The 26,487-nt window shown below is 58.4% G+C and overlaps 11 protein-coding genes across 11 annotated transcripts; 8 read left to right on the top strand and 3 right to left on the bottom strand.

Annotated features, from left to right (window-relative positions):
* Positions 1 to 854: 854 nt before the first annotated feature.
* Positions 855 to 3,201, top strand: BBBOND_0313310 (protein prenyltransferase alpha subunit repeat domain containing protein, putative; the record flags this gene model as incomplete). The annotated part of the gene is made up of 7 exons (XM_012914161.1): positions 855 to 1,743; positions 1,784 to 1,844; positions 1,884 to 2,360; positions 2,396 to 2,662; positions 2,701 to 2,823; positions 2,869 to 2,940; positions 2,979 to 3,201. The coding sequence occupies 7 exons, from the start codon at positions 855 to 857 to the stop codon at positions 3,199 to 3,201; spliced, it is 2,112 nt and encodes a 703-aa protein (XP_012769615.1).
* Positions 3,202 to 5,038: 1,837 nt separating this feature from the next.
* On the top strand, positions 5,039 to 6,778 carry BBBOND_0313300 (hypothetical protein, conserved; the record flags this gene model as incomplete). Its single annotated transcript, XM_012914160.1, has 1 exon — positions 5,039 to 6,778. The coding sequence occupies one exon, from the start codon at positions 5,039 to 5,041 to the stop codon at positions 6,776 to 6,778; it is 1,740 nt and encodes a 579-aa protein (XP_012769614.1).
* Positions 6,779 to 7,104: 326 nt separating this feature from the next.
* On the top strand, positions 7,105 to 9,259 carry BBBOND_0313290 (phenylalanyl-tRNA synthetase, beta subunit family protein, putative; the record flags this gene model as incomplete). Its single annotated transcript, XM_012914159.1, has 8 exons — positions 7,105 to 7,162; positions 7,199 to 7,307; positions 7,346 to 7,475; positions 7,518 to 7,808; positions 7,844 to 8,752; positions 8,877 to 9,012; positions 9,051 to 9,173; positions 9,210 to 9,259. The coding sequence occupies 8 exons, from the start codon at positions 7,105 to 7,107 to the stop codon at positions 9,257 to 9,259; spliced, it is 1,806 nt and encodes a 601-aa protein (XP_012769613.1).
* A 62-nt stretch (positions 9,260 to 9,321) lies between these two features.
* Positions 9,322 to 12,343, top strand: BBBOND_0313280 (hypothetical protein, conserved; the record flags this gene model as incomplete). Its single annotated transcript, XM_012914158.1, has 9 exons — positions 9,322 to 11,190; positions 11,227 to 11,281; positions 11,318 to 11,412; positions 11,440 to 11,481; positions 11,524 to 11,646; positions 11,685 to 11,889; positions 11,925 to 12,092; positions 12,134 to 12,213; positions 12,248 to 12,343. The coding sequence occupies 9 exons, from the start codon at positions 9,322 to 9,324 to the stop codon at positions 12,341 to 12,343; spliced, it is 2,733 nt and encodes a 910-aa protein (XP_012769612.1).
* A 494-nt stretch (positions 12,344 to 12,837) lies between these two features.
* BBBOND_0313270 (BETA-TUBULIN COFACTOR D, putative) lies at positions 12,838 to 17,457 on the top strand (the record flags this gene model as incomplete). Its single annotated transcript, XM_012914157.1, has 1 exon — positions 12,838 to 17,457. The coding sequence occupies one exon, from the start codon at positions 12,838 to 12,840 to the stop codon at positions 17,455 to 17,457; it is 4,620 nt and encodes a 1,539-aa protein (XP_012769611.1).
* A 42-nt stretch (positions 17,458 to 17,499) lies between these two features.
* Positions 17,500 to 18,081, bottom strand: BBBOND_0313260 (hypothetical protein; the record flags this gene model as incomplete). The annotated part of the gene is made up of 2 exons (XM_012914156.1): positions 17,500 to 17,996; positions 18,033 to 18,081. 2 exons carry the CDS (start codon positions 18,079 to 18,081, stop codon positions 17,500 to 17,502), a joined length of 546 nt encoding a protein of 181 aa, XP_012769610.1.
* A 167-nt stretch (positions 18,082 to 18,248) lies between these two features.
* On the top strand, positions 18,249 to 18,860 carry BBBOND_0313250 (hypothetical protein, conserved; the record flags this gene model as incomplete). The annotated part of the gene is made up of 1 exon (XM_012914155.1): positions 18,249 to 18,860. The coding sequence occupies one exon, from the start codon at positions 18,249 to 18,251 to the stop codon at positions 18,858 to 18,860; it is 612 nt and encodes a 203-aa protein (XP_012769609.1).
* Positions 18,861 to 19,346: 486 nt separating this feature from the next.
* On the top strand, positions 19,347 to 23,037 carry BBBOND_0313240 (hypothetical protein, conserved; the record flags this gene model as incomplete). The annotated part of the gene is made up of 3 exons (XM_012914154.1): positions 19,347 to 22,655; positions 22,694 to 22,795; positions 22,831 to 23,037. 3 exons carry the CDS (start codon positions 19,347 to 19,349, stop codon positions 23,035 to 23,037), a joined length of 3,618 nt encoding a protein of 1,205 aa, XP_012769608.1.
* A 211-nt stretch (positions 23,038 to 23,248) lies between these two features.
* On the bottom strand, positions 23,249 to 24,118 carry BBBOND_0313230 (RNA methyltransferase, putative; the record flags this gene model as incomplete). The annotated part of the gene is made up of 3 exons (XM_012914153.1): positions 23,249 to 23,791; positions 23,828 to 23,906; positions 23,946 to 24,118. 3 exons carry the CDS (start codon positions 24,116 to 24,118, stop codon positions 23,249 to 23,251), a joined length of 795 nt encoding a protein of 264 aa, XP_012769607.1.
* Positions 24,119 to 24,165: 47 nt separating this feature from the next.
* On the bottom strand, positions 24,166 to 25,338 carry BBBOND_0313220 (hypothetical protein; the record flags this gene model as incomplete). Its single annotated transcript, XM_012914152.1, has 4 exons — positions 24,166 to 24,410; positions 24,450 to 24,654; positions 24,758 to 25,111; positions 25,258 to 25,338. The coding sequence occupies 4 exons, from the start codon at positions 25,336 to 25,338 to the stop codon at positions 24,166 to 24,168; spliced, it is 885 nt and encodes a 294-aa protein (XP_012769606.1).
* Positions 25,339 to 25,483: 145 nt separating this feature from the next.
* BBBOND_0313215 (hypothetical protein, conserved) lies at positions 25,484 to 26,131 on the top strand (the record flags this gene model as incomplete). The annotated part of the gene is made up of 1 exon (XM_012914151.1): positions 25,484 to 26,131. The coding sequence occupies one exon, from the start codon at positions 25,484 to 25,486 to the stop codon at positions 26,129 to 26,131; it is 648 nt and encodes a 215-aa protein (XP_012769605.1).
* Positions 26,132 to 26,487: the final 356 nt, after the last annotated feature.

The following is a 26,487-nucleotide window of genomic DNA, read 5'->3' as shown; positions in this document are numbered from 1 at the left end:
CTTTGAGTGCCTGTTGCGGCTGCCTTATCGAACGGCTAATTCACAGACGTCGCGGCGTATCGCCTCCAAGTCCGTAACTGCTCCGGGCGTCGATTACACAGGCGTATAATCGATGCGTTGCTCACACATTAGGTGATTTATCACTGCAAGATCCCCTTTTACTTGGTGTGTTAACAAGTGCCGACATTTCACCACACATCGTATCTTCACTCAGGGTAGTAACCCCGCGTCACCACGGCGAACTCTGTTTACGACTAAATCGCAATACCTGGCCGCTCCCACGTACCCATAATACCACAGACGCATGATCCGCGTTACACATCTGTCTACTTGTCAGTTTCGGGGATATTCTGGCTTCGGTCAGCTGTGTATAGAGAATTGCTGAATTCCTAGCGATTCACGTCGTGGCAACATACACACATTGGACGTCCTTCGTATCGCTTTAAAGGATAGCTATGTGTTACTAAGCACCTTCATCGAAGTCGGAGGATATCTGTTGCAGCTACCACGGTGGAATCCTAGACAAGTAGCCATTGAGAATTCGGCAGGCTTTACGCAACCAAGGACAGCTTCTAACTATACACGGACACGTTTTATGCGCTGTATATGTGTGAATTCTGCTTAGGTGACTTAAAGGGCCTTCGTTAAAGGATTTGGGTCTCATCTTGAGGTATCTTTTTAGCTGTTTCTGGATCATATACTGATCAGCATCCAACTAAAACAGGCTCCATGCGTGTATGCATACAAACAATAGCTATTTGAGGTGTATGTGTAAGGAGTAGATACAGGCTGCGCTTCCAACTGCCTTCATCGACAGAGTGGCACCGTGCTGAGTGTTGCACACAACTTTCAAAATGCACGGAATCCGCCGGGAGGACGTCTACAAGACTCCCGAGGAGGAGAAGGCGTTTGCCAATAAACTTGAAAAGGGGTTCAAGTTGCTGGATTCCTTTGTCGCCAGCGTCCGTGAGAGCGACTCAACCGTGTCACCGTCCTGCGGTGTTCTTGAGGATGCCGATGAAGCCGACCGCATGTTCGCACTGTCGACTGCGATAATCGATTTCATGCCGGAGTTCTATCCATCTTGGCATTATCGCAAGAACTACTTTTTGCAGCCGCGTTTGGGCGAGGAGCGCCTGCGCGCACTGCTGGCTGACGAGCTGTCGTTCAGCGAATCCGTGCTGAAAACTTCGCCCAAATGCTACGCCGTGTGGCAGCAGCGCCTGTGGGTATTGACTCTCATGTTCAACATGCGGTGTGAGGATGTGGGCGATATTTTGCGTAAGGAGCTTTCACTCTGTATGATGCTCTTCCGCTTGGACGGCCGCAACTTCCATGGCTGGGGCCACCTTAACTACGTGCGCCACTACCTCAAGCTGTTGGAGAGCGATAGCGCCAACGTTCCCCCCCTTCCCGTGGACAAGCTGTGTTACACCGAGTTCAGCAAGCTCATTGAGAAGAACTTCTCCAACTATTCCGCGTGGTTCCATCGCGGAATGCTGTCCGAGAACTGCGGCTGCGTTTCGGACGATTTGGATAATTTGACCCCCGCCATCTACACTGACCCGAACGACCAGTGCCTGTGGCACCATTTCGACTGGCTGCTGTACCGCCGCAACGCTCTGCGCTACTATCTGGTGCGCTGCTGCTACTTTGAGGAGTCACAGAGTTTCGTGTTCTTCTTCAACGAATGCGTCAGCCTGTCGACAACCGACAGCTTCATCAGCGTCACCTCTCCAGATGGTAAGCCGTCAGTTGCCATCCCCAAAACGTTTGCGCTCAGGCAACCATGCTAAGTTAGACGGAAGCTGGTCGGCTGTGAGCTCGTCACCTCGCCAAAGCAGGTATGTTTGCTCGTCTCACCTTGCCGCATCTACCTCCAGGTTGAGTTCAATCTCTGTTCCGGAGTATGCTTGGAGATTCACCTTAACGGCACCGCTTAGCACGAACCCATCTACGTGCATCTCCCCGTCGCTGATGGTAGAGACCGACGAGCGAACCGTGGAGTCGTTTTACTCCCATCTGCGCCACCTGCCTAAGTGCAACAGGACATCCGACACCCGAGACGTGCCGAACCCACCGCCGTGTCTTTTGTGCCTACGGTACAAGCTTCATCTGTCAGAATCCGGAGAACTGCCCATAGACCTGGATTCCTTAGAGTTCATGCGCAGCAACATGGCCAGCTGCAGTGGATGGGAGGACTTGTCCGGTGTCTTACGTGCACCCGTGCTCCTGCCTGGTTCGTCACGCATAGTGTCCCTCGGTAAAGACATCACCCCCGCCATACTGGAGCAGCAGCTGGAGATGATCGACACGCTGGTGGGTATGGGAACCGAGTCTAAGTATCTCCATCTCGCCAGGTGTGTTGCGTTTATCGTGTTACTATGTGCGTCAGACACAAGATCCGCCGCCATCTCGGGCAACCAAGCGACGCAGACGAGTGCTACCAGCATGTAACGCGCATAGACGACATTAGAGCACGCCTCCACAGCGACATGTTGCTGGTAGCCAAGGTGCAAAGCGCCCTCGACGCAAGTGCGGCAGCGGGCTCCACCTCCGCAAGTCTGAGCGGCATGGGCATCCGGAGGCTACCTTACCGAGCACTGAGCCCTCATTTCACGCTAGAAGAGTTGGATTTGAGCGACAACTCGCTGTGCGAAGGGTGGGTGACATGTTATGCGTGCGCCTAAGGTTTCGCAGCTCCCTCATCGACATCGGAATCTGCCTTCTACTGCGACTCCACACGATATCGCTGGCTCGCAACGGGCTTAAGCGTCTGTCAAGCACGCTTGAAGTTTTGCGCAACCTATCGAGGCTGAGACGGTGTGTTTTACACTCGTAGCACCGGCGTGTTATATGCTGCTTCAGGCTCGACCTATCAGGGAATCCGCTGGATTCTATGGACCAATGTACACCCATTTTCGTTCCGGAGTCGTTGATGTTAGTTTTCTATGCGTTAGTGACGGCACTGTTTGCAGGGAAATAGACATCAGCGACACACCCCTTGCAGCCTTTCTGCTGGACGATACGGAGCAGCACGGCGCCGCAACCGTTGTGCCACGCAAGTACCCGATTCTGGACGGCTTTGAGGTACATTTCGATGAACCGGGCTCGGCAACAAGCCACCGCGTTCCATCGTCCGTGTCTGGCGCCGCCCCGGTCGCTGCGGTTCTGAAACGTGCGTCCGGGCGCCCGCGTTGAGCGACACTTGTCACTACTTAAGTACACTAAATCACTTTGCACTTTGCGATGGGTTTCCGTTACGGATAAGCGCGGAGACAACGCCCCGGGCAGTGCAACGAGGAGCAACACACTCCCAGGGTCACCGAGAGCGTCTCCTTCCATAGATTAGCACGTTCAATCGGCTGTCAGCGTGCTCCCTATGTGAGTTAGTTTTACGGCCGCGGCCGCCTCGCACATGTCCGGCAGTGCGCCAAACGCTCCTACTTTGCCTTCCTAAAGGCTGCGCTGGAAGACTGCGATTCCGTGCACACATCCTGTCAATATAGCCGCCGTATATGTCTTCTATACAGTGCTACAACTATACGGCCCGTGACGCCCGTTTGTGTCGGGTATGCCGCACATACGTCGACAATTTCGTCCTAGGATCGTGAGCGGCTGCCGCTACGGAAGGCTTAGCGCCGTTGCCCTCGTTGTCAGACGGCAGCCCTAAATCCTCCAGATAATAACGCGACCGTTTCTATCAAGTGTGCGAGCGTACGCCGCTGCCAGGACTGCCATTTGTGACATGGTGTCTGCTGACACCATAACGCGTAGGGTCGTGACTATCGGGGGAAGGACAGGTCCGGCTGCGCCCGTCACAACTTACGTCGCGCGTCCTCTGCGGAGCGCTAGGGAGATTGTTCTACCCCGTTGTTCTTTGATCTTTTTGCGTTTCTTCCTGAGCCGGCCTGGTTGCGGCGACTCATCACGTTACGCCGTGACGCCTTGAGGCTGTGCTACACATTTTGGCTTTTGGTTTTTATTGTATGATTTCTGTGTCCACAGGGAATATGAAGGGCGTATCATTTTAGGTTTTGAAGGTCGGCCTCCCGGTTGTCTTCCCGGCCCTGCTGAGGGGGTGTCTTTAGGGCACAATCATCGGGTCGCCTGGAGATCACCTACCCACTCACGCGTTGATCTTCGCTCCCGGAGGTGCGCTTGGCGAGTCGACCCGCCTTCTGAGATTTTGGTATTTAATGGCAGTGTCGTTATTGGTTTCGGCTTGTTTCGTTTCCCGTGCGTCACTTTGCCTTCTTACGTTGTTTAATAGCTGTTTCTCCTAGGATTTTCCGTTTTTCTTCTCTGGCAAGTTTCTTCCAAGGATCCTTTGCGAGAGTTACAGGGCACCATCCGATTCGTGTTTCTTTCCTGTGCCTTTTGTTTCAACAGGGCACGCCGCTCCATCAGTTTTTGCTAAAGTGCTGATTCAGGGTCGCTCTTCAGTTTAGTTTACATTATTGTATAGGCTACAACAAACGGTTGGGATATCTTTTTTTGGCTTAAAGATAGTTCTGCTCGTGTGACCAGTGAGTTGGTCACTGCCATTCTTCGTGGGGTTGCGTAACCTTTTGCGCAGCGTCCTACGGCCATTCGGTACTTGTACATTCATTTGAGTTCTCCAGTCTGGGCTCCAACTTGGTAGCTTTCGGCGTGCGTGTTGAGGCTAACGTTGGTTGCTAGAAGAATATCTCTTTAACGTGCATTCGTCTCGTTTGAGAACAGGTTTAATCGGCGTGAAGAGTTGCATGTTGCGTCGATATGAAGTTATAGCTTGCTTTGGCTCTTTTGTACCCGTCTCCACTCTGGGTTGCGCGTAATCATCACTGCTGTCTGACCAGCCGCGCACTCGGTCGCAGTTTCCTTTCGGTTATTCACTACAGCCTTGCACTTACGTTGAAATCGTTCACTACATCGTTTCTGTTTGTGCCCGTTCAGGAGATACACTGAGTTTCTGACGCTTTATTGGATTAGGATACCATTCACTGCTCTGACGTTCACTCGGTCCTTTTCCAGAGGTCGTTTGTCTTATCCAGGGATGTCGCATAACTCGTCTGGCTTGAATCCGTACGGTTCGTACGGCGATATGGCTCCGTCGCTACCGCTCGAGAAATGCGCAGGAGCGGAGGGGTCGTTGGGTACCAAGGAAGGCGAGAGCCTTTCGTTCGAGCCGTACGACGAGACGACTACTCAGCGGTCGACATCGCTGGTCGATGACAGTTTCGGCAACGTCGAGTCGTACCCTTCCGACGCTAACTACTATGGTGATCGCACGGGTTGCAGGAGCTCCTTCACCGACGGTTTCGCCGACGTGGACACTGTCGACATGGCGATTGAAACCAATTTGTTTGCGGATACCGAATACCCGGGCGATTGTCTTGACCATTATGTAAACACATACGGTAATGGTCGTTGCGTCGGTTCGACGTGCGGTTTCCGCGGTTTCACGCCCATTTCTGAGGAGGGTTCTGTGGACGCCGTTCACCCGTCAATACGTCCTCTGAGCACTCCCGAGGCATCTAGCATCATGGATGACTTCTCACGTTACGGCTTGACTCCGCGTTTCCGCCAGGTGGATACCCCGTGCCAACCTTTCACGCGGCAGGGTACCTTCATCGAGCCCAATCACCACTTGGAGAACTTTGTGCGTGCCACCAGCCAGCTATGCCAGTCGATGGAGTCGAGCTTCACCCGCCCATCTTCTGAATGCACTCGTTCTGATTTTTCCGGGTTCGGTATCGGCGGTATGCGCGTCACCACCCCCCCCGCGGGCTCGTCGCTCGAACAGCGTGGCACCTCCCCCGCCGACAGTTCGCTGCCGACCCAGTACTTTCAGAGTTCTGACGCTCAAGCGTACGACTCCGAGCTGTTCTTTACGCCTACTCTGTCCAACAAGGACACGCGCATGTGCAACAACTACTCCGTTGCGTCCAACTACTGCGTGTACGTGGGCTCGGACTCTAACGTGCAGACGTGCGGCTGCAACATGTCTCGTCCTTGCGGCGGCAACTGCCACGTTAGCGGGTGCCCCCTGGTTACGTCCGAGCTCGAGCCGTCCACTGAGCACTGGCCCGTCTCCGGGTCGTCGCACCTGCAGTCGCTGGTGCGTCGTCTGGACTGCGTGGTCGAGAGCTACAAGACGGTGCCGCGCGCGTGCGCCGATAGCACCAACTTTCGTCGGCTGAAGTCGCGTTCCGTGCAGCACCACAACAAGGGCGGGTTCAGCAGCGCTCGGGAGAGCATCTCCAGCAACAGCGGCGAGTTCGTGAAGCGTTCGTCGTCGATCCCCGCCGAGTTCTCCGAGCGGCGCGAGGAGTCCCCAAGCTCCGAGTACTACGTGCAGACGAGCTACGAGGACTCCCCGTACAACAACGACATGCTAGGTGAGGTGGACCCTCCGGCGAAGCACAAGAAGACGTCTAGCATCCCAGCGGGTGACTCTGCCGCTGAGATAGAGATGCCTTCGCGCAACGAGTACGGGCGTTTCGTGCCCTCGCGCACCACGTCCGTCGACTCCGGCACCGACGGTCGCCCGCATCACACCACTCCGAAGTCGAGCAAGAAGAAGTCGAACCCGGCTGCGAACCACACCGGCGAGAAGGTGAGCGGCGTGTGGTACGACACCAACCGCCACCTGTGGCGCGTGGTGTACATGAAGGGTAACAAGCGCAAGACTCAGGGGTTCAGTTCGATAAAGCTGGGTTACGAGGAGGCTCGTCGCAAGGCCATCGCCATGCGTCACGAGATGGTGGCCATGCGTCGTCCCGACAAGATTTGAGCAACATCGTCGTCAATATCACCATGCACATGATACCGTCTGCCTGCGTGCCTGTCTATCGCCATCGCCGCATCGCCGTGGCTCTGGTGTCCGCTGTTATCGCCGCCGGCGCAGCGGCGCCTCAGCAAGGCTGCCGCCCGGGATTCTCCGCGCTGTCGGCCGAGTTAACCCACTCATAGCCCGCATATTCATCCGCCGTGCCTCTGTGTAGGGCGCTGTGCGTCTCTGCGTCGCATCTCCCGTCGGCGGCCGTCGTTACACATCCGGGGTCCCCATCGTTCGCGCTGCTCGGTCGTCGTCGGCGTCGTCGTTCAGTGTGATCCACGATGCCTACCGTTTCTGTGCCGAAGGACGAGTTTTTGCGCCGCCTGGGCGGCTCTCTGAGTAGGTTTTTCGTCGCGCCGCGTCATCCGCGCTCAGCGCTCGCGGAGCTGGAAGAGCTGTGCTTCAGCTTCGGCGTGGAGTACGAGGAGTGTCTGCTTGACGAGAACGGCGTGGAGGTGATTAAGATTGAGATTCCCGCGAACCGGTTGGTTTTTACCTTGTCTTTTGGCACATTGAGCGCAGGTACGACCTGCTGTGCCTCGAGGGCCTGGTGACCGCGCTGCTGGCGTACCGATGGGACAAGCCAGCGCCTACTGTGCGCTACTCGTGCCAGTCCCCGCGCGAAACCGCGTATGTGGAGGCGCTGCCCGAGGTGAGGGCGTTTTCGCTGTCGTGTTTGTCATGTGCCTCGCAGCCGAAGTTCACTCGCCCGTACATCTTCGCGGCGTGCCTGCGCGGCGTGAAACTGACTCAGCAGTCGTACACGAGCCTGATGGACCTGCAGAGCAAGCTCCACCAGAACCTGTGCCGCAAGCGGACGCTGGCCGCCATCGGCACTCACGACATGGACCGCATAGTGGAGCCGCTGGTGTACGGCCTTGAGCGCCCCGAGGACATCGTGTTCGCGCCGCTGTGCGACGCGAGCCGCGACTACAGCGCGGCCGAGCTTGTGAAGCACTACAATGAGACCAACAACCACCTCAAGGTGAGTGCCCGTTTCCAGTGTCTGATTGGCGTCAGCCGTACCTGAAGATCCTGGATGGCCTCGAGCTGTACCCGGTGCTCCGCGACGCGACCGGCAAGGTGTGCTCGTGGCCGCCCATCACCAACTCCGCGTACACGAAGGTCACCGTGGACACGCGCAACCTGTTCATCGAGGTGACGGCCACGGACCGCGTGAAGGGCAACATCTGCCTGAACATGCTGATCCACTGCTTCTCGCAATACTGCGCCGATCCGTTCACTGTGGAGCCGTACTTCACGAAGTACTCCGACGGTCTGGTTCTATCGCCAGACCTGAGCCCGCGCCACCTGGATGCCGACCTCGCGTACCTGCGCAACCTGATCGGCGTGCCGGGCCTGACTGGCGAGGACGCGTGCATGTACCTGAAGCGCATGATGATCGACTGCGAGTTCAACCCTGACAAGGGCACCATCGAGGCGAGCGTCCCGATCAGCCGCCCCGACATCCAGCATGCGTGCGACATCGGCGAGGACATCGCCATCGCGTTTGGCTACAACAGCATCGCGAAGCACTCGTTCCCGATGGGCCGCCTGAAAACTGTGACCTACATGTCACGCGCGGTTCGCGACGTGCTGTTTAGCTGCGGGTACAAGGAGACGCTGATGCCCATCTTGGACTCGCTGAAGACCATGTACGAGCGCATGGGCTGGCATGAGCCCGCCGCCTCCTCCCCCCGCCGCCCCGTGCTGCTGAAGAACTCTAAAATATCGGAGCTCGAGGCCTGCCGCGTGTCGCTGATCCCCGGCATCCTGCGCACAATCGCCAATTTGAAGGGCGCCGCTCTGCCCATCCAGGTGTTCGAGGTCGGCGACGTCGTGTGGCGCCACGAGGGCAACGACGTCTCCGCCATGAACAACACGAACGTGGCGTGCGGCTACGCGAACAGCTCTACTGCCGGTCTGGAGGTGGGTGTCTACTAGTGAGCTGCTTATTGTGACGTGGGCTGATGGCGTCTACGAGTCTGAGGCCCCTATTTTCCGCTGCCGGCGGCAATGCGTCCACTCTAACCAGCTTTTAACCGCCACTCAGGAGGTCCAAGGCGTGTCCGAGATACTGCTGAACGAGCTGGGGTTCTACAGCGAGTACCAGAAATGGGAGTTCGGAGAGAGCCACACCCCTATTCCCGAGACATGGAAGCACCTGTACCGCCTGGAGGAGGTAGACGGTGGGTCCATATCTGCTGTCTTGATTATTGCGTTGCAGACGGCGCGTTCATGCCGGGTCGTGCCGTGAAGTTGGTGACGTCTGCGAGTCCGAGTGTGTCCCTGGGCACCATGGGTGTGGTCCACCCTGACGTGCTACGCCGCTTCCACATCCAGCTGCCGGGTACTTTTTTGTGTGTCTATATTCATGTTATTGCAGTGACTGTGTTTGAGCTTGACCTGAGTCTGGTGAAGCGTATAATTTCGTAGAGCTCCGGTGGTAGGCATCGCGCCTTCGGCGCTTCGTCGATGGAGCCTTTGCGTGCTTCACCATGGGCTCTCGTGTGTTTCAGTTCGTTTTGTGCAACGAGACTAGCATAGTGATTCACCGTCATTCTCACAGCATAAAGCACGGTTCGTGGAATACGTGGCTGCCCGAGCGCGTTTTTGGCGGTTCGGAGGCTACGATATCCTGCTCTTTCAGCCGCGCGTTCAGTGGCGTGTGCTTGACTCTGAACTACGGTGCGATTCTGAATCGTGAGCGCTATCTGCTGCATATAAAGCTGGAACGTGTTGGCGGCGATGAGGTGTTGTCTGCGGTTTTCGCGCCCGAGGGCGAGTGCAGGCAGTCTCCGCGGAGCATGTCCGCTAGGCTGGACAGCACGTGCCCCGTGATCTTCAAGGTCCACCACGAGATTTTGGACTGCGGCAGCGGCGGCCGTTTCAACAAGACGTTCCGCGTCCGCGTTCAGGAGACTGCGGACGGCAGTTTATACATAAAGGGTCTGAAGGAATGCATCGAGGAGCTCGTGCTGCGTCGGGATGACGGCTTGAAATGCCAGGTTGCCCAAGGCGGCATCGAGGCTTTCCAGGTGTACGAGTCGCTGCCGGACGACTTCACGTGGTCATGGAGCACCTCGTCGTGGCTGCACCGTCTGAGGAAGTCCAACCGGTCAATTCTGATCCGCATCGTGAATTTATCGGGGAAGCATATGAAGCTGCTGCTCGGCGACGGCGGCACCGCGCTCGACGACGGCCACTGGGTGGAGTACCCCGCCGAGGACCTGCCTCACCTGTGCTGCACCGAGTTCGGCGTGCGCAGCACCGGTTTCTTCGGCGGCACCGGCGGCAAGTGCGTGTACAATATTCTGGGCGAGAGCGGCACGCTGAACTTCAGCTGGGAGCAGCCGTCCATAGGCTCCATGGTGGCCAGCGGTGTGCACTCCAAGGGCAAGTACTCTATCGCAAAGCACTTCGAGCCGTTCAACGAGGCGACGTTAACGTACCACATCTATGATGTGGTCCCTCCCGCCATTGACCTGTGGGCTGCGAAGGCCATATCGCCGAACGTGCCCAGCAAAATGCTGGACGTGATGTCACTGCCCGTCGACCCCCGGGGGTACCACACCTTTGACCACATCACGGCATCGCAGCCCGCCACCAATTCCAAGTTCGAGCATCCCCCCATATCGGTGACCAACGTGCTGCACCTGCTGCTGAGGTACCACGAGCACGGCTGCGACAATGCCGGAGACGGCGTCGGCTTCCGCACTGAGAGCATCGGCGGCACCGAGGGCGACGAGACCGCGAACATGGGCGGTTGCATTGGGACGGACCTGTTTCTGAAGAGCCCCAGGCACTTCTTCAACTCTGCGATTTTGGGCAAGCGTCGGGACATGCCCACCGTCTCGGCCAACTGCCTACTGTACCTCGATTGGGGAATCGGCAACGAGCGTTTCTGCAAGATCTTCCAGCCGGACGAGCGCATCCACCTGCGCAGCTCGATCCCGGGCGGCATAAAAAGCAAGAAGCTGCTGTTCCAGTCCCGGATGATGTACTTCCGCTGTGACCGCCCCGAGGTTTTCCGCGACGCGTCCGACGCCGGCACGGTGTCGTCGGCCCGTGACCGCCGCGCTCGGCCGTTTTTGCAGTCGCTATCGCAAACTGAGCTGATGGAGTACGTGCTGACGATCTTCCACTCGCTGTGCGAGGGGCTGCAGCCGTACGTGACTAAGCACATGGTGCGGAAGTACGGCGCCAACTGGATCGACGACGTGCGCATGCCTGTGGGCCACGTGTGGCGGTCTGAGGACCAGGTGCGCATCGACATCGAGGGCATGGTCTACATTATCACGGCGTACTGGATGGAGATGTTCGAGGACCTGTTCGAGGGCAACTCCGGCACCTTGCACATTATACAGGTTGGTTGAGCTCCGGTTCCGCCCATCCGAGCGCAGACCGCCGCCATATACTGGGCGAACCAGGAGCTGCACAGGTTCGACTCCGACTACGGTAAGTGCCGGTGCCCGTGGCGACATCGTTGTGCAGTGTGGGACATGTTGAAGGCGACCGAGCGGCTGCTTCACCGTCTGCGCGCCGACGGGCCGCTGAGCCACATAGAATTCATATCTCACAAAATGATAGTTCAATGATCCACCATGTCTTCCCAGGCTGGCGTGCAGTTGTTTTTGCAGCGTATCTTCGCTGCGAAGGTCGGTCGCCGGGTGTGCGCGTTTCACGTGTAGTTCTTGCAGGACGACGTAGTGGACGGGCTCGTGCGCGGCATATCGCGCGGCACTGGTCACGACTACGGTGGCAAGAACGGCTTCGTGCAGGAAGCCAACCGCGCGCTTGCGGACATAGGCTACATGTTGGTGGTTCGTTTCGCGGCACATCGGCTCACATCGTCCGGCAGCGCGTCGTCTTTAACGGGAGCCCGTACTATGTGCTGAAAGACCTGGAATCCACGTCGTACGGCGGAGCGCCTGGCGGTCCTTCCACCGACAACGAGGGTGACATGAGCCCATCGCATTCCTCGCAGACAACCACGGGTCGCCAGCCCGATTCCGTTCGCGCGTTTGACTGCAAATTCACATCTGGCGAGGTCTCCGTTTACATGGGTTTGTGTGTGTATGTGTGTAACACGGCCTTGCAGATGCGATGTCTCACATCGTCCGGGAGAGTGGGTGCCCGGCTTCCACTTCGACATCAGTTGCTGCAGGAACGCCCCTACCAATGGCGGACCCGTCCGCGGGCGCAACGTCGTGGAAGTCGCTGTGCTCGCGGCATGCCATCAGCGACAGCGCTGCTCAGCAGGCTCTCGGTAGGTCGTTAGCATATATCAGGGCAGCTAACCGTTTTCAGCCGATCGGTTCAAGCGAGACGGCTGGCTGGTTGTGGACCCGGCCCACGCCGCGCTGATGCCCGGAGTCCGGTTTCATGTGGTAAGTCGGCAGGCTCGGCGCCACACTGTCGCAGGAGTTTTTGGAAAATTATGACCTTTCGGGTCACCCCGACTGTGTGTTTTGCGGCGGCAAGATCATTTGCATGGTAAGCGGTGACAACAACCGCTAGTACTGCGGGGAGTACATCGATGCGTCAAGCTGCCGTGCACATCTGCAGCTCCGTTTTCCACCCGCCGTGTTTACTACATTTGCGATTTTTTTCCACCGTTCCACATGGATGCAGAACACCGTCTGTGAGAGGTGCGGCTCCAGCTCCCACAGCGCTTGCACTGAGACGTCGGATTCTGGCGAGCGGCTGTGTCGCCGTTGTATGAGGGCGCCGTGCGGCGAGTAGTGCCGTTAGCGCTGCGGATTCCTCACTCAGTAGTAATCTGTTCCAAAAGTAGTTAGCATTTACGATATTATAATAATTGGAGACGTCTTGTTTGTCTTTCCTGTTCTGTGCCGGCTAAGCGCCGCCACTCCTTGTTGCTTTTTGTGGCGACGCATGGTTGTGTTTCCGGCAAGAAATTCGGCTGATGGATAGGTAACGCTTGCTCGGGGCGTTGCTATGTTATTATTGTGTGTCGCTGTGCGTGTTCGTATGGAATCCTGTCGTTCGCGATGGAGTTCGACCATGTGCAGCACACCCTTGTATATTTCTCCGAGAGCGAAGAGGCGGCTCGCTTGGTAAAAGATCTCGACAGCTACTGTCGTTTTCTGCTGCTAGGCGGCAGCGCTCCGTCGTCGCTAGGCAAGGGCACCGCCGCTGGAGGTGCCACGGCCGCCGAGGCCTATGGGAGACGAGCTGATTCCATCGAGTCCGACGCCGGGGCCAATACCGGCACGTTGTCTGCATATACACCGAATGCGTTACAATGTGTCGTCAAGTCGAGGTCCCTGTCGATTTCGTCCGCCGAGCCGGAATGCCAGCGCGGCACCGCGTTGTCATCTCTGGTGACCGTAACGTCGGATTTGGAGGAGCTCGTGGGCCGATATATGCACTCTCCGACTCTGCTCTATCCTCATATAGAGGCTCTGGTGAGTACCGCGTTTGACTTGTTGCGTGGTTTCGTGGAGCTCCCTTTCGAAGTTTGCGCCGAAGTTCTCAGCTGCGGGCCGTCGGACGAAAAACGCGACTCCCTGATTTCCCTGGAGTTCGTGTGCTACCACATTTACAACGTGGCCAAGGTGGTCGGCTTGCGGCGTGTTGTGGGTTGCGCACCCAACGAGGTGCGGTTCTTGGTTCCGCTGGTTGTGCTGATCGAATACCTGCAATCCCACGGCCGCATCGGAGGCGATATGAAGTACGATAACAAGCGGTGGTGCATGGAGTACGTGTGCCTGGCTTGGCTGTCTCTTCTGGTGTACACCCCGTTCGATCTGGGCACCATATGGCATGCGGGAGACGGGAGTGGGATCACGTTGCAGGGTCGCATTTTGGGCGTATCAATGCACTACTTGGTGCTGTCTACGAAGGCACGTGACGCCGCGGCTATTGTGCTGTCCACGTTGTTTGCCCGCCCCGATGTGAGCGACGTGGAGGTTGACCGTTTCATGTCCCACTGCACCTACGTGCTCACGTCAGGTTCTTCCGCCAATCTTCCGGGATCACAATCAACGTCTGGTGCTAAAAAACCATCTGGAGCAGCTGCAGCGGATGCCAACGGTAACATTGTACCTTCACCAGGTCGTGGTGGTGCTCAGGCCACGCCGGCCGCCAGTCCGGACTCTGGAGATGACCTCTTTGCGAGCCCCACACTGCCGTCAACTCGCATAGATGCCGCCGTTAATATGGGCGATTCCGCGGTGCAAGATGCAAGCACCGCCCCGTCCTCTCCGGATAGGCCCGTGGCACATTTGGGAAGCAACGACCACGGCCAAATCGGCGTGATGACGGTTTTGAAGCAGATGTTGAAGCGCATGTCTCGTGACGATCTGCGTCTTCACCTTCCTAGGTTTACAGCGTGTTTGTTGGACCAATCGTGGTCGCCGTCGTCATCAGCGTGCCGTAAGCTAAAGGCGGCGTGCCTGGGCCGTTTGGCCGTGCACCTTCTTCCTCCGCACTCGTCATCGCAGCGGTACCGTCGCCTGTGTCGGAAGTTCATGGAGTCAGATAGCGTGCCGGAGGAGCCCGAGTCGGGTGATGTTGATTTTGAGATGGATGAGCGCGTTGAAGGCATTGTGGAGCAGCTGCTGGGCACGTTGGTCGACAGCGACATCCGCGTGCGTTGGGCTTCCGCCAAGTCAATCGGGCGTATTTCTGCCAAGCTGCCGATGTGTTTCAACGACCAGATAATCGAGCACGTGCTGCAGATAATCCAGAACCAGTATGACACCGTTCGCCATTGCTTCACCAAGGGGGAGGCGCCCGTGCACGGCAGTTGCCTTGCCATAGCGGAGATCATCCGCGGCGGTATTTTGCATCCGCACATGCTTGACCGCGTGCTGGATTGCGTGGTGCTGACGTTGGATTTCGACGTGTGGCGGGGCAAGGGTTCTGCCGGCACCGCGGTTCGCGATGCGTCCTGCTATATCTGCTGGGCGATAGTGCGCAACTTTGCGAGCACGTTGATCCAGCCGTCGCACCTGATCCCGATGAGCAAGTCGCTGGTCAACATGGCTCTGTTCGACATCTCCATCAATTGCCGTCGCGCTGCGTGCGCGGCACTGCAAGAACTGGTGGGTCGCGTGGGTAACGTCGCGCACGGTCTCGACCTTATCGTTTTGGCGGACTACTATACCGTCTCCAACCGCCGTAACGCCTTCGTCAACGTGTCGTTTGCGATTTCCAAGCTGGGATTCTACACGATATCGATGATCGACAACTTGATGAAGACGAAGCTGCACCACCCCGACATCACCACCCGCCGTTACGCGGCAACGGCTTTGGGCCGGATATCCCTGGCACTGATCGACTCGCCCAACAGCCAACTGGCGACCCGCAACGGCCGTCCCGTGTACCTGGAAATTGTGGAGCACTGTCTTGCGAACGTATTCTCGACGACGTTGGGCGTGATGCACGGTTCCCTATGCGCTTTGACCGAGGTGCTGTTGGGCCTGCTTAACCACGGCGTGTTGATATCGGACCAATTTTCGAGCATAAAGCAGATTCCAGTGCTGTTTGAGCGCAAGCGCCTGTTCCGCTTAAAGGGCGGCGTGCTTATCCGCCAGTCGATGTGCCGCCTGATAAACTTCATCTGCCGCATCGTCCGCCTCAACGACTGCCTGTCGATAGGCCCCAACGAGCTGGACGTCTACATTGTGATTGTGAAGGACTGCGTGCGTAGCTTCACGCTCGACGTGCAGATATCTGCCGCGGAATGCCTGAGCGAGATTTTCGAGATGTTGTGCATCATGGATTATCCGAAGGCCACTTGCATGATGGATTACCTGCTCCATTCGCTTGCGAACCACAACGACAACATAGCAGCTCGTCGTGGTTACGCCTTGGCGCTGGGATCCGTTCCCGAACGCCTGTGCGAGGCCAACTGCGAGTCGTTGTTGGAGGCGTTGTGCCAGGAGGTGCTGACCAACAGCGGCAACAGCGCCATAAAGGACGCTCAAACCCGGCAGCACGCGATAATTTCGCTGGTGCGCCTGCTTAAATTGTGCGCCAAGGTCAAGCTCTCCGCGCCTATAATCGAGCGCATCGTGTCGTCGCTGGAGTTTGGATGCTGCGACTCTGAGGTTGACAGCCGCGGTGATGTGGGTTCGTGGGTGCGTGAGGTCAGCATCGAAGTTATCGCATATATTTTCTTCTTAAAGCAGTGCAAGGTGCTTCAGCAGGAGGATCACGGTATGTTACACAAACTCAGTGATGCGCACGTTCAACGGTTGGTCAAATGCTTGGTTGGCGTCTGCCTTGAACCCATGGATCACACCCGTGCTCGTGCGACCTTCTTGTTTGCGCATATCTTCGGCGCGACCTTCCACTTCAAGGTGGAGTGGGTATGGCAGCGCGTGTTTTACGGCGCTCGTTACGAGTACGAGATAGCGCGTCGCGGTACGTTCCCCGTGTCGTGCATGGACACCGCTTCCGCTGTGGAGCACGTATCCAAGTGCCTGTTTGCCGGCGAGCTGCGACCAACCCAGTCTGACCCGGGCTTGTATCCTCGCGCTTCAGACCACAACAGCACCTCTCGCCACCCGCTTCCAGCAGTCCAGTCCTGCAGTGACATCTGCACTGACTCGGATTATGCAGCTGGCATGGAGTCGGATTCCGCCAACAGCGATAGCGCCAGCCACATGTCGCAAGACGACAATTTGGAGGGCGTTAACGTGTTTCGCACGGCCGCTGACTCTGCTATCAAGCGTGCCATCTTCCGCGGCTTCGGCACGTCCTACTCGTGCGACCACGACCGTTTCTTCGACGACTGCGCGTTCATGAGTGGCCCGGAAGCTCCGGTGATATCCGCCATTGCTCACAACATAAACTGGCAGGTGGTACACACGTTCGACCTGCAGGAGCTGGTGCTGAGCTTGTCGTCGGATAGCATGGAGGGGTCAGACGCACCGCCCAAAGCACAGGGCAACATTTCGCTGCGTCTACCTGGCTACGCCCTATCACCCCTTTGCTTCGACCAGTTCATGTGGATGCTGTATTTGCCCAGTTTTTCGTCCGTCGTGATGCGGGCGCTGTTCCAGGTGCTGGGCGGCATGGCCATCCAGGAGACGTGGAACCGGCGCACGGTCTCCGACGTCATCATCGAGTTCATCCGCGCCCATCAGCGCCAGATTGTGCGCGCGCCTCACGGCGACTGGGTGGAGTTGCACGAGCTGCTGCTGCGGTACGTGCTGGAGGTTTATAGGGAGGGCATCCGGGATAAGAACTACAAGCTGTCCACTCGCGTGGTCTCAGCTGCTCGCACCTTCCTTCTCCACCGCCTGATCGTGCCCACCACCGAGATGGTCGACCTTTTGGCGAAAGAAGCTGGCACTGCCACCAACTACGGCTACCTGAAGAGCATCTACAAGTGCCTGCACGCCGCGCACTCCACCATCCGCGACCGTCGCGCCGCTCGCACTGCGCTGCGGGCGATGCTGGGCTACATTTGCCACAAGTACCCTACGCTGCGCACGTACGCGCGCTCCAGCCTGATGGCGATCCTGAGCAGCTACGACTGGGCGCCAAGCACGGACACGCTGGGTGCGGCCCTGGCGATGCTGGACGAGTGCGTGGCCAACAAGGGCAACGAGGAGGCTCTGCTGCTGCAGCGCCTGCTGTCGCTGCTCAAGCTATAAAACCGTTTAATTGCGATATTAGTAATGCGGCGTTGTTATAACCTAGAAGGCGTCGTCCTCCTCGCAGAACGAGTAGTGGTAGTCGCCGACGAGCTGGTCGTCGTTGTCGTTGTACATGCTGGTGTCCACCTCCATGGCGTCGTCGGGTCGTTCGTTTGCGGCCTTGGGGTCCTCCTCCTCCTCCACGTACTTGGCCTCGCGCTCCATGACCTCGTCGATCTTCCTGATGGCTTGCTTGACGTCGGTGACCTCGTGCCCGGCGCTGTCGGCGCCCGCGCTGACGTACTCCGCCTGCAGCAGCTCGTCCGGGAAGAGCGTGACGTCGATCATGTCGCGCAGCCTGGCGTACTGCGCGTCGTAGTCGACATCGTCTGCGCCTTCCGGCAGGGAGTACTCGAGCGACGGAAGGCCGAGCTTCACGAAGCTGTAGCCGTTGTCCGGGGCGACGCTGCTGAGCAGGTGCTGCGTGATGTCGCGGTGTATGCCCACGAGCTCCAGCTCCTCCGGCAGCAGCGGCTTGGCCGGCGGGACGACCCTTTCTGCGTGGCGTGACTAGGTGCCGCGGCGCAGCTTACCTTCCGTCGGCTGCTCCTTGAGCGTCTGTTCGTCGGCCGCTCGTTTCATCGAGCCATATTTGCGATGTAGTGTTCCGCAGTTGCGGCGCGGGGTCCTGGAGTCGCGCCCACCGCGCTCCACTGAGTCGCCTTACAGTGTCTGCGTGGTCGCGTGCCTCCCTTCCAGGCGCAGCCGTTTCTCGGGTCTAGAACGGTATTCTCCCACACATCCGGGATATGTTTCGCTTGATCGTTTTCAAGCGTTTTCCTGCCAGGTTGGAGCCACTTTTGAGGCTCTCTTTTCCCGGGCCCCGTCCACGTTGTCCACGCGGTTGTCGTCGCACATTCGCCAGCATCGCCACAAGTCATCATCCATTCTCCTCCAATTCGCCTTCTTGGCCCTCTACAGCACCGCTGCGTCCATCTGCAGCGAGGAAGACCGCATTTAGGTCCTTTTCTGGCGCCGCCTCTGACGCCTCCCCTGTCTATCCCGCCTCAAACGACCACCCTGACTCCGAAGAGTGCTCTCGAGCTGGCATTTTGGATGTAGACAAGTTCGTTGACTCGCTAGAAGGCTCTTCGTCCGGGTGGTGGCCGCTGTACGTGCGCGGCGAGGTGCCGGACTACCCTCCCCGCCGTGAGATGTTCGAGCGTCTCACGGCCGAAGGCATCGATGTCGAGCTGATGGAAGCGTACGAGGTTGAGGACTTCACGCGTTGGTTGTTGATGCGCAAGAAATACGGCCCTGGCTACCCGCGCATGCCGTACGACGTGACACTGGAGCAGAAGATCGAGGAGCTGCGTCGCAGGATCCCCTTATCTCGATCGGGCAGTGGCTCCCAGGTGTAACGCAATTGTGACAGCATCAATAGACACGAATGAGTGGCAGTGGCATTGCGCGACTGTATGGAAAGGATCCCTTCATTACCACCTGTCATGCGTCATTCGGTGTTACTCTTGCTCGTATGCAAGACTGAGAAAGTGGAATAATCACCCAACAATCCGTAGCCTGGTATACTGTGCTATTCACATCTGTCAGGCACACACTGTGGCTGAGTCGTTCGAGCATTGTAAGGTCAAGTGCACCGTGCCAGGATGAATCGCGTTGACCGTTGTTGCCAGTCGCTGTTAAAGCGTCTGGTCCAGCTACGACTTGGTCACCGCTCCTCAATGAGGCCGCTAGGCATGAGTTGTGCTCGATATTGCAGCGGTAACAGTGTGGTTTCCGCGTGCAACCAGCGATGTACGCATGGCCGTGCACGCGGAATATGCAGTGTCAGCCGTTCCCGTGTTCCAACGGGAACATTGCCCCAGAAACGCTTTGGCCGTCGTCTGATGTCAACCAGATCGGCCACAAAAGCGGGTACACCGGCTCCTATGGATCTGCACGGCGAATTTCTGAGCAACTGCAACGATGAGGGCGAGGCCCCCTCCGTCGCCGGCAGCACGCATTCGGCGTCCATTCGATTTGTCAACAAGGCCAAGTCCAGCGGGTCTAAGGACCGTTTCCGTCACGGCGAATTTACGGAGGGCGACATGTACTCCGCCAAACCAGTATGGCAGCAGTTGAACGAAATTGAGAGCACGTGGAACATGCAATTCCGCCGCAAGGGCCGCGTCGAATCCCAGCGCGCCATTACGAAGGCCAAGAAGTGCGTGGAGGCGCTCGATGCTGTAGAGGCCAACGACTCCCGTTTGGTGAACATCGATAGCTTCCGCGAAGTGGGTGGTGTCGACCGCAATGACGCTACGGCACCAGCTGAGTTCCTCTCATCGGTTACCCATCGGGCCCCGCCATCCCCAGATCAGAAAAGCGGCCCACCAGACATACATCCAGCGTCAAACCCCAACACTAAACGTATGCAATCTGTGGTGGGAGACGGGTACAAGAACGCTCCAGTACGCGTCGGTAAGGGAGGAGCCGCGGCTCCGGCCACTGCAGGCACGTCGCTGAGTGGCAACCGTTGGATGGATCGGGGTCATGCGTCGTCTACTGTCCCGCCAGGAGGCCTTTTGGTGAACGATCTGCACCTGCCGGGTGACCAGTACTACGAGGCCGTGTCCCTCGATGATGACGGAAGCAAGGGCATATCCGTGAGCGCCAAAGAGCTCAACTTGAGCCCTGAAGAGGAAAAGCTACGCGCCAGCCTGGCTCCATCTGTGTTGTTTGACCACCTGCTGAACGATTCTGAACGTTCAGTTGTGGAGGGCATTTTCGGCAACAAGCCTGGCGTGATCGACGCCGCCACGCCAGCGGCAGTGATCGAGTCCGAGACCAAGCTGGAGCCCGAAACCTGGCTTAACATGAACCCGGCCCATATAGTGCTGCAGCAGTCGATTTTGAAGTGCCGCTCATCATCACAAATTCTGATTGCTATTGGCGACAAGCTGGACAAGTTGAACGCCGTGAACGCCTCAACTGCGCTGCACCGGCTGGCTCGTCACACGACCTCGTATTCGCGCTACAGCCTCACCAGCAACGAGACGTTCACTCGCTTGCTGGCTGTGCTCGAACGTCACTTGCTGGATCTCGACAGCCAGGGTCTAACCAACGTGCTATGGTCGTTGGTGCGCCTGGGTGTCCAGCCCAATTGGCTGGATGCGCTTCTTGCCACCCTCAACAACCACGCCAACGACCTGACCCCGAGTGAGCTTGCGAGCTGCCTGTTCGCAATGTCGAAGCTGCCGGTGAAGACTGCCACCAGCGTGGACCTGCGTGATCGTGTCATTGCGCTGGCGCAGGAACGCGTGTCCCACTTCAAGCGCCCCCTCGACCTCACGTGCATCGCCACCGCCCTGGCTCGCCTGAACGTGCGTAACCCGGTGCTGTTCGGCCGCATAAGCAGCTCGGTGCTGGCCGTGGTGAACGACTTCACGTTGCAGCAGTTGTGTGGGATTGCGTGGTCGTTTGCCTCGCTGGGGTTCACCGACCGAGCTTTGTTCGCTCGCATCCGCCAGTTTCTGGAGGAGCACGCCGGCGCCGGCAACATGCACGACGTGGTGCACCTCGCGTGGGCGCTTTCCAAGGTGCGTGAAGCCGACAGAGAGGTGTTCCTGTGCACCATATCTCCGCTAGTGCGCGCTCACGTGTCGCACTTGACGTGCCGTGACATAACCACGGTGGCGTGGGCGTTCGTGAACGCGGAGATTGATGACCCTGACCTGTTCGAGGACCTCGCGTGCGCGTTGCAGCACCACGTGGATGAGATGGGAACTCACGACGTGGCCGCAGCGGTTGCGGCGTTTGCGCACATGGAGGAGTCGCACAAGGCGCTTTTCAAGAAGATGCGCAACCGCGCGCTTCTGATGGCCAGCGAGTTCACCCCTCTGCAGCTGGCAAAGATTGTGCGCGGGTTCTCCTCGGTTGCGGACGAGCGGTTCTACGGCCAGCTATGCCGCTCCATAGAGGGCAAGGTGCACCTGATGCTCCCCGAGAACGTCGTCGAGGTCTTGATGGGCTTGACCGAGGCGGGACACGTGCCCCCCGCGCTGCTCAAGCAGCTGCTGACAGCGGTTTCGTCCGGTGTTCGCAAGATGTACGCCGAGGACTGTTTGCTCCTGTTCCAGGTGGCGCTGCGGTTGAAGCGCGACTGCACCGAGCGCGCCACCATCTCGACGCTGGACAAGCTACAGCACGCTCTCGTTGAGCAGATAGAAGCGCGCGTCGGCCGCTGGAAGTGCTACAATATATCGCACATTACCTCGTACTTTGAGTGTTTGAGCGGCATGGGCATCGGCGGTTCCAAAGGCGACTCCAGCGTACGGATTTTGTCGAAGCAACTCTCCGCGTGCCTCAACCGTCTCGGCACTGCGAAGCTACCTACTTCAGAACGCAACCACGCCTTCGGTTCATTCATCTCCGCCTGCGCGAGCCTGCCGCCTCGCAAGCTTGCCGTGTTCCAGGCAGAGCTGTCGAAGAGCCCGGAGCTAATGGCGTCGATGCACAATTGCGTGGCCGCGCTGCGTAGCGGCGACTACCTGGCAAGCGAATCGTCCCCGATATCGCGCACAGACGCCTGTTACTGTCTGGTTCGCATGGGCTACTTGGATGACGGCGTGGTGTCACTGTGCGACGAGCTGGTGGAGTCGTACTCCGACCCGGATGAGCTGGACCTATCTGACCCTAAGACTTTGGACCATCTATCCAAGACGATATGGCTACTCATGGAATGCAACCTGCACGTGGCTTGGGTCCGTGACCGGCTGCGTGCCGTATCGGAGTCGCAATTCACCCCCTCGGCCAGCGACTCCCTGATTCGTCTGCTGTGGTCATGTGCCGTTTTGGGCGAGGATGCGCTGCTCATGAGCATGTTGCCCAGATTCGTGCCGGTGTTCGAGCGCCTGCCGGAGGACATGCTGAGCGCCCAGCAAGTGGCCCTGCATGTGCTGCGTTGTTTGCCAGTGGACACTGACACCTCGAATGGCCACTCCAAGTTGGAACCCGGTGACCCCAACAACTCCCAATCTAATGCAGTGGTCAGCTGCACCGGCGAGCGTTACTTGATCTCGAGCGAGGTGCACAACACGCTGGTTGAGTGGCTGGACTACCAGAGGGACGACCTGTTCACCGTGACGCCCGGCTCTCGCAAAAAGCGCGCCCTCGAGCTGGACTACGACGCGGTCTTGTCAGAGACGTTGGTATCGGTATGTTTTGATTTGTGGGTGTGTCTATGGGTTCGCAGATGAAGATCCCGCACAAGACCGTCCACACTGTGGCCAATGTCTACCGCGTGAGCGTCTCTTTCCCGATGGAGAACCACGTGCTTGACGTTTTGAGTTTCACGGTAAGTCCGTTGTTTCACCGGTTGACGCCGTGCAGGATTGCTTCGTGCCGCATGGCCAGCCACGCTCCCGCGCACTGCTGCGGCAGCGCCAGCTGCAGCTGCTGGGCTACGGCGTGGCGTCGGTGAATTTGGGCCACGTCTACGCCGCATCTCGCGAGGGCTCCTGCAAACCGCTCGTTGCCAAGGCCATTAGCGGCTTCGTCGAAACTGCGGCGGACTACCTCCCGGCCGCTCCGCACTGATGCGGCTTTCCATTAAGTGCGCCTAAGCGTTGTCAAATAACGCATGAGGTCGAGAGTATCACTATCATTAAGGCTTGCTATGGTTCACAAAAGGTGAAGATAGAAAAACCGCGGTGCGTCTCCCTTTTCTGGGGACCCTGTGATTTGTCACCCGGTTGTTCACAACGTGATTCACTTGGAATCCGTACGCTCACGTGGCATGTAGCCCACATTAGTCGTTGCCATGCGGTATGACGCGTGCCTCTTTGAGGTCCGGTTCGAGATCGCAGCCCCGCGTGGCCGGGGGTAGTCCGCGGCGCAGGGTGGGGTCAGTCAGCAGCAGCTGCAGCTGCGAGAGGATGGCCACCGCGGCCACCTCCGCCCTGAGGATGCGCTCGCCGATGTTGAACTTCCTGAACCCCAAGCCTTCGTAATAATCAACCTCGTGATCGAGCCAGCCGCCCTCGGGGCCGATGGCGACCAGGATGGGCCCGCGCTCGTGCTGCACGATTTGCAGGGATCCCAGCGTCTCCGGCGTCCCCGGGTGCGCGATGATCCGGAGGCTGTACTGACTCTTGCCGAGGTCTCGCTGAAGCGCCCCCATGGATTTGAAGAGCTGGATGTCGGGCATGAACGTGGTCACCCCCTGCTCCATGCCGAGCATGAGTGAGTGCTCGATGCTCTCGGGTTCGAGCTGGTGCGATTTGAGGTAATCCAGCTCGACCCGCGAGGAGCAGACAAGCTTGATCCGCGCGACGCCAATGCTGGCCGCATACTGCATCCAGATGTGCCCGGTGCAATGTTGTCATACCTGTAGCAGTTTGTCCAGCGACTTGGGTCTCGGGAGGCCGACAACAAGGTCGACCACCGGCTGCTGCGGCGGCTGATGGCTGCAGCTATTTTTGTAGACGCCTTATATCACCACCTACCTGCGAAACGCTTCGGATAAGCGCACCGTTATGACCTTCGGGTCTACGGCGGTGACGGTGGCCGAGTCCAGCGTCGAGCCGACAACTCCAAATTTCAACTCCTTGCCAACATCCGCCTTCAGCACGTATCGCAGATGTGCGATTCGCCGCTTGTCCGTTATGTCGACGTACATGTGGCCGTCGGCCTCCCTGATGTCGCCGCGCTTCACGAGTATGAGGTTCATGGTCGCCCGAAGCAGTTCCTCCTCTTTGGCGTCTCAGGCCGCTTCCTGGGGTCTGCGTTGATGTCGCTGCTCTGGGTATTCGCTTTCATCCGCGCGTTCATGACGCTGAGCACCCTGACTCGCTTCTGCGTAACGGTGTTCGCGCGGTGAGCTGCCTTTACCTCCAGGTCGCTGTAGTAGTTGCCGCCGGCTTCGAAGTTGTGCCTCTTGTCGGCTCTGACGAAACAGCCGTTGTATCCGTCTGCGCCACGTGTTGCACAACCGGCCGTGCGCTGCTTACCCTTGATGTGGGTGATGTCGAACCCCCACCAGAACTCCTTGCAGATGCTGACGGGCAGGTGGCTCTCTATTGAAACCGCCTTCCAGTCGATATCGCCGAATATCTCGTCGTCGTTGTGTAGTAGCTGCCCCAGTATGGTGGTGATGATCGCGTACATCTGCCGCGGGGTGACGTATATGAGTTCGGCCCTCGAGTGCGCCGGGACCTGCGAGGGTGTTAGCGCCGACTTCGGCAAAGCACCAGCTGACGAATCAACCACACCCCAAACCCACACACAACACCAGCACTGTGTTCACCGATGCACTCACCTCCCTGTAGTTGGTGCCGCATGCGACGTTGCTGCACTTGCTCGCGAGCGGCTTGGCCTCGTACTGCGTGCTGTAGTGGTTGCTGAACCCTGGCGATACGAGGTTGGCGAACGGCAGCACCGCGCACAGCCCAACGTCCTTGATCTGGTCCGTCCTCGGGATTTCCGTCGAATTTTCCAACTTGTTGGTGAGCTCCTGTAACGTTGCGAACTCGTTGAGGTGCTCGAGGTAGATCATGTCATTCTTCACGCAGCTGTGGTTGATTCCCAGCTTGTCGCACATGTAAGCATCCTCCTCCTCGAGTGGCTTTTCGGGCACCGTTTTCTTCGGCCCGTCCTTGCTGGTGTGGGCCCCCTGCGCGGCGTCAGCGGTCGTACGTGGTGGAGCCGGACAATGGCCCGCTTATGCGGCTCATCGCTCACACATACCTGAACTCCGCTCTTGGAATCACTCTGCCTCCACCTGTCGCCTCTCCTGCCGCGTCCGTACGACCTGGTGACCGGCCTTCTGGAAGACTCGTAGTTCTGCGCCGACTGCGGTGTTTGGCGCCTGCCACGCGTGCTTTGCCGTGTTACCGACATTGCACAGAAGCAGCCTGTGCGTGCGCGCCGCGATGTGTCGCGTCCGCGCGTGCGATTGACTAGGCCCGGGGTGCGCGTGGTGTTTCGCGTCGTGCGTTCCGCTGTGGCGTCTTCCGTCGGCGGCGCAGCAGGCGTTTCCTGGGTGATGAACCCCGATTTGCAGGGTGCTCCGCGGAAGCGCGGCGGCCGCAGGTACCAGTTCGACCCGGTCTCTGTATCGGCGTCGTACCCGCTGGTGGCGGAGCACGTCCGCAAGCGCGTTTTCGTCGACCGGACAGCTCTGAAACGGCAGCATGCCGAGAGCGTCAAGGCTCGTCGCGCTCTGTTCGAGCGCCTATCGCAACTTGAGCGCGAGTTCGTGCGCCCGCAGTCTCTGGACGAGATCGCGCTGCGCGCCACCTCGCTGAACGAGCAGCTGGCAATCCAAAGGGAGACCGAGTGCGCGCTAAGGTCGCTACTGTGCGTTGTGCAGAAGGCTAGACGCGCCGCCGCAAGCGAGGAGTCTGGGCTGTTCAGCGCCAAGCCTTCCACGACGTGGGAGGAGCAGAGGTCCGAGCGCGCCGCGCTGGAAGCCCTGCGCGAGAAACGCGCCACAAAGTTCCTTTCGCAGCTCATGGTCCGCTCGCGCGCCGAGATGGAACGGCGCCGGCTGGTGATGGAGGACGCTGTGCGTCGTAAGCAGCTGCGCGACATGGAAGAGCACGCCGAGGAGCAGGAGACGCTGCTGGGCAGCGACCGGAAGCTGCTGGCGAGCGGCGTGTACAGGGGCCAAATGAAGCCCCAAACAACGTGATCGAGTTGGCCATCCTTATCTTGCGACCGCCACGCGCAGTCGCGACTGTTTTATACGGACATATATAAATATAGTGAACTACAGAGATGCCGAACCAGCTTCATGACGTATGCATATGGTCGGTGGCGATACGCGTTCATCGCTAGAGCGCCGAGTCACCGGGTGAATGTGCGTGGGAGCCGAACGCCTCGACCGGAGCTGAGGGAGTGGCGCCGCTCGAACTCCAGGCCAAATTAAAATTGTGGAATAGCCCAGTGCAATTTTACGATGTGTAAGTACCCGCTTGGCCGCGGCCGGGCCGGCTGCCTGTCGGTGTTTTCGAAATGCCCCATTTGTTGTGGTGGATTCCACCGTGT

Source organism: Babesia bigemina (genome assembly GCF_000981445.1).
Source record: "Babesia bigemina genome assembly Bbig001, chromosome : III".
NCBI lineage: Eukaryota > Apicomplexa > Aconoidasida > Piroplasmida > Babesiidae > Babesia > Babesia bigemina.
This window is presented reverse-complemented; position numbering and strand designations above follow the sequence as displayed.